We start from the raw sequence: 5,000 nt of genomic DNA on the forward strand, positions 1-5,000 counted from the left end.
ACACACACACACACACACACACACACACACAGCAACAAAAAAAAAAAAAAAGCAACTGGAAACACTGGAGGTTGTGTCAAAGCGGGCAGCTGGAGGCCTCAGTGCAGATTAAAATGACTGACGCTGTACCGTCAACTTTATTGGGGGCATTATTATTCAAACGACAACGAAGGCGTAAGCGCTTTCTGTTGACAAGTGTTGGCCCTGTTTTTACACACACACACACACACACACACACACACACACACACACACACACACACACACACACACACACACACACACACACACACACACACACACACACACACACACACACACGGCTTGGACAGAACGAGGGAGCTTTTTTATTTTCTTCTTCTTTTGAATCATTTGTCTCTTTCTTCCGACTGTTAAAACAGTCAGTGACTGACGGGACATAACCTCGGCGCTGGTGTGATCTCATATTAAACCTGTTTGGTCTCCTCTTCATTATGGGACTGCATCTGATAACGCCGCCTCCCTTTTCAAGCTCAGGATATTGGGCGAACCAGATGAGACGCGCGTTGGACGGACTGGAAGCCTCCCGTCTTTGTTCGCCTCTATTAAACAGAGATATTCTGCGGCCGATTGTGATGTCGGGACTACGGGTACAACAACAACAACAAAAAAAGAAAAAGGAAAACGCTGATGTCTAGAAAAATACGGATTGCACTTCTCGAAAAAACACGACCCGATCTGGGGGTCTCTAGGTGGAGGGGGGGGGGGGGGCAGACGTGTGATCAAAGATGACTCCCCCACACCTCTCCCTCTCTTATCTCCATCACATCCTGAACCATTACCGTCGTCATCAACAATTATATAGTGATCTGTGTGTGTGTGTGTGTGTGTGTGTGTGTGTGTGTGTGTGTGTGTGTGTGTGTGTGTGTGTGTGTGTGTGTGTGTGTGTGTGTGTGCGGCCAGGTATCTGTCCAAACAACCATTTTCGGTATCGGGACCAGAGCCGAGTGGCTGTGAGCGGTCCGGGGCCCCGAGTCTATAATTGGACAAAGCAGAGACACACACTGTACTGTGGAGGAGGCAGAGACAGGGGAGTGTGTGTGTGTGTGTGTGGGTGTGTGTGTGTGTGTGTGGGGGGGGGGGGGGGGGGGGGGGGTCTCCTGTCCTGTCAATCATGCCCCTTGCAGCTGGCGACGGTGACATCAGCGAGGACGAGAGAGAGAGAGAACTGAAGCGCTGCGGCGGGAACAGTGGGGGGGGGGGGGGGGGGGGGGGGGTTTGAGGCGCGGTCCAACAATCGGCTGGCGACCGACAGCTTCCGCCAAAGACACAGACACCCTAAGCTAAGAATAACCCTGTAACGCTGCCGCCCCCAAAGGTTAGCGCCGGTGTCTGGCCCTTCTGTAAACTCTGGTTAACCCCACACCGCTCCCAGAGCAGCAGCACGCTTCTGCTGCTTCCTCTCCGTCACTCCTGACGTCGTCTCCAGAGCGCCGCTTCATCGACGACGGACCGCAATTTTCCAATTTTAAGAAGCACGCGTATAGACGACTCTGGACCGGAAAAAACATATTTTGAGACAGCCTCGTGTAAGAATGCTCACATATGTGCAGAAATAGAAACACAAACGTCAGTCAGATGAAGGCCAGTGCAGCGTTTGCGTTTGGGGGGGGGGGGGGATTCTGGCACACAGCGGACAAAAAAAACAAGAAAAGAAATGGAGGCTTTACTCCGAGGGGCACAGGCCGCCGCGCGGGGAGCTAATCTGAGCCGCGGTTTTTCGCCACGGCGCATTATGGGACTGGAAGAGGAGGCCTCTAGAGCCTGTGGGGTGGGGGGGTAGGGTGGGGGGTGACGTCACATGGGAAAAGTACTGAGGTCCCGTAAATGGAGACCCAGGATAACACACCTGACTCTACCTGCTGAAGCAGGACACAGAGCGACTGCTGTCAAGCGGCTTGACGGTGAAAAACCGTCAAAACTGTTTATTCATGTTATTGTAAATGAGCACGTTTGAAGGATTCGCGGTGAGTAAATACGATTAAAAAAAAATCACAGCGAGCAGCTGAACATGAGAGCCACTGTTTGCCCGACACACAGCACCCCCGATTCACCGTCAACAGCTGGGTCACTGATTAAAAGCCACCTTTTAATTCATGAACAGAATCACATGACACACTGCACACCTCCAACCATTTCATGAATAACAGATCTGCTCTCCACTGCAGGGATTAATGTAGAATTTGAATAGTTTAAAATGAATACATATTATATTTTTGTTTTCTTTAATTATTTTTTTTTGCCAAAAAAACTAAAAAACTGTTAATTATTTAATATTATTATTTGAATTTAGGGTTGCTATTTGGTAATAGAAAAGCATAATTAAGTATGAAATTAAATGTGAGTATTAATATCTATTTTTTTCTCCTAACAAACAGAAATATTCCACCGTTCCATTCGGCGGTGCCAAATTGCGCTCGAGAGAATACAGGCAGGTTAGTGTCCGCATGACACTGAAACATTTTCACCGCCTCTATTTTAACTTTAAGGCCGCAGCAGGAAACACGTGTGCCCAATATGGAAAAGCAAAACATCTCATAAACAAAAACCGCGCCGCCGCAGACGGAAAGGTCTCAACTCTCTGTGTGTGTGTGTGTGTGTGTGTGTGTGTGTGTGTGTGTGTGTGTGTGCGTGCGCGCGGAGAGGCCGAGGCTGCAGACTTTCGCTGCCCCCTAAACTACCTGGGACCGAGCCAGCTGTCACTGAACTCCAGACCACCACACACACCACACACACACACACACACACACACTTGCCATAGATACACACCAATCTCACAATAACACACACATGGATACCAAACACATGACAAACACACGTATGCACACGCGCACAAACACACTCACACACACACACACACACAGATAAACAGGCTCGCAGATGCTTTGTTTACTCATGTCACCGGAAAACATGCACATTTGGATTTGGACAAATTGCGCACAAATACTTGAACAAATGTACCAACGCAAACAGATCTCGAGGCAAACAAAGGTTTTAAGCCCGGCTGCCGAATTCTCAGAATCTCTTTAAAACCAGATAGAAACTATCGTCTATTTCCTGTATTTGTTTTTAAAGATGATCCTGCGCAGACTGTCCCTTTAAATGTCACCTTATCGCCGCCCTGACGGTGTCCATCAAAAGCCTGGCACTGGCTCTTAGTGAAGAGGGGGGGGGGGGGGGGGGGCAGGGTCTAATCTGTGACTCACATGCCAAAGTGTGTGGGACACGTAGCACACCGACCGACCCGTGTGTGTGTGTGTGTGTGTGTGTGTGTGTGTGTGTGTGTGCGTCTAAATGGACACAGTCTCGCACACGTACCTGGCGATGTGGACGAAGTAGGCCAGGTAGAGGTCCAGCTCCTTGACCGCCACTCCGATGTGGTGCGGCTGCACGCACAGGCCGTGGTTGGAGCACTGGGGCGACTTGACCAGCCGCTCCCCGTCCGTGCTCTCCAGGGGGCTGCCCTTGAACAGATGACCATCACCAGGTCAGCCGCCACACCTTGTCGGCCTGGCGCAGGCAGTCGATGCGGCGGATCTTGCCCTTCTGGTCGGGGTTGGACAGCACGCAGCAGGGGGCTTCTTCCCCGTGATGGTGAGCACAAAGTCCTCGCGGAACTCCGGCCGGATGTCCTTGCGGAGCTTGGCCAGCAGGCGCGAGGCCCACTTCTGCTTGATCTCCGGCTTCTCGCCGAGCAGCTCGTCCTTCACCGCGCGCTCCTCGTCCTTGGTCATCCTCTTCTCGTGCTTCTTGAAGTACTTGCGCTTGCGGGCCTGCAGGTTGAACCAGGTGTAGGAGAAGGCACGACATGGGGGAGGAGGGCCTCGATGAGGGATGAAATTCATCTGATGGGGGGGGGGGGGGGGGGAGAGATGGAGAGAGACGTGTGTCGTTAGAAGGCTGAAAAAAAAAGGCTTTTAATTTGGAAAATCACTCAAATAAAGCTGTGAAAACATTCAGGCAATGTTAAATGGAAAAAGAGTAATTGGGAAACTGTAACAAAATATATAAAAATAGAGCTATTATATTGTTAGCAAAATGACATGTTAATTACAATATACTAAAATATCCCACCGGAAAAAAAAAAGCAATTCAAATAAATAGGAAAAAATAGAAAAAATATCATTACCTATAATAAAGAAATATCAATAAAATATGCAGCAATAAACAAGAAATCTCAACCGTAAAATGAAAAGCCTCCTTTTCATAAATAAACACCAAAACATTCAAGACAACAAACAACAACAACAACAACAAAAAAGCACAAATTCTAAACCAAAGGCAACAGAAAAGCTGAGACAAGTGCGCTCCCTGTTTTCTGCCGCAAAGAAGAAGACGAAGAAAGAAGAAGAAGAAGAAGAAAAAAAGTTATTCCGCCGCACCGTAATACCTTCACTACATATCTCTGGGCAACAAAGCCCAGATCTCGCCACAGCGCTCCCGTGCCAGGGTTGCCACACACCGGTCGCTCACCGCCGCCAAGCTTTGCCGCCACGAGACCGCTGTTGAAATGTGCAGCTAAGAGATCAGCCATACCATGTCCTATCTCTGTCTGCGATGCATGCAAAGGGGGAGCTCCAACCAGACTCACATTTCCACAACAAACTGAAAGCAGACAGAAATCACCACAGAAAACCACAGTGTGCTAGAGGAAGACAGACGGCCTGGTAGTTACCATTTTGCACTCTCATCATAAATTTGGCACAGCGTTTAAAGTGAAAAAAAAAAAAAAATCTCCTGCACCAGTTTTTTTTTTTTTTTTTTTTTTTTCCTTCTTTCCTCCCGCGCTCCCCAATGTAAAGCAAACGCTGGTTTGGCAGGCTGTGGAAAGTTAGTAGATGAGAGGGGGGGCGTTGTAAAAAAAAATTAAGATAATTAGGAGAATATGCTGCTCACTAAAAACAGTGGGCCAAAGTTTAAAAAAAACACCAAAAAAAGAGTTTAAGGAAGACCACGGCCAGC

The 5,000-nt window shown here is 48.6% G+C and overlaps 1 protein-coding gene across 1 annotated transcript in view; it reads right to left on the reverse strand.

The window, feature by feature from the left end:
* Positions 1-3,328: 3,328 nt before the first annotated feature.
* Positions 3,329-5,000, reverse strand: part of LOC137883600 (nuclear factor 1-like) — a 6,490-nt gene continuing 4,818 nt past the window's right edge. The window contains 5 exon segments of the mRNA XM_068725137.1: positions 3,329-3,512; positions 3,514-3,616; positions 3,619-3,846; positions 3,849-3,869; positions 3,872-3,883. Coding sequence (XP_068581238.1) covers positions 3,329-3,512; positions 3,514-3,616; positions 3,619-3,846; positions 3,849-3,869; positions 3,872-3,883 — 548 coding nt within the window.

This window comes from Cebidichthys violaceus, unplaced genomic scaffold (assembly GCF_023349555.1).
Source record: "Cebidichthys violaceus isolate CVI_PGR_0920_01 unplaced genomic scaffold, fCebVio1.0.p SCAF_339, whole genome shotgun sequence".
NCBI lineage: Eukaryota > Metazoa > Chordata > Actinopteri > Perciformes > Stichaeidae > Cebidichthys > Cebidichthys violaceus.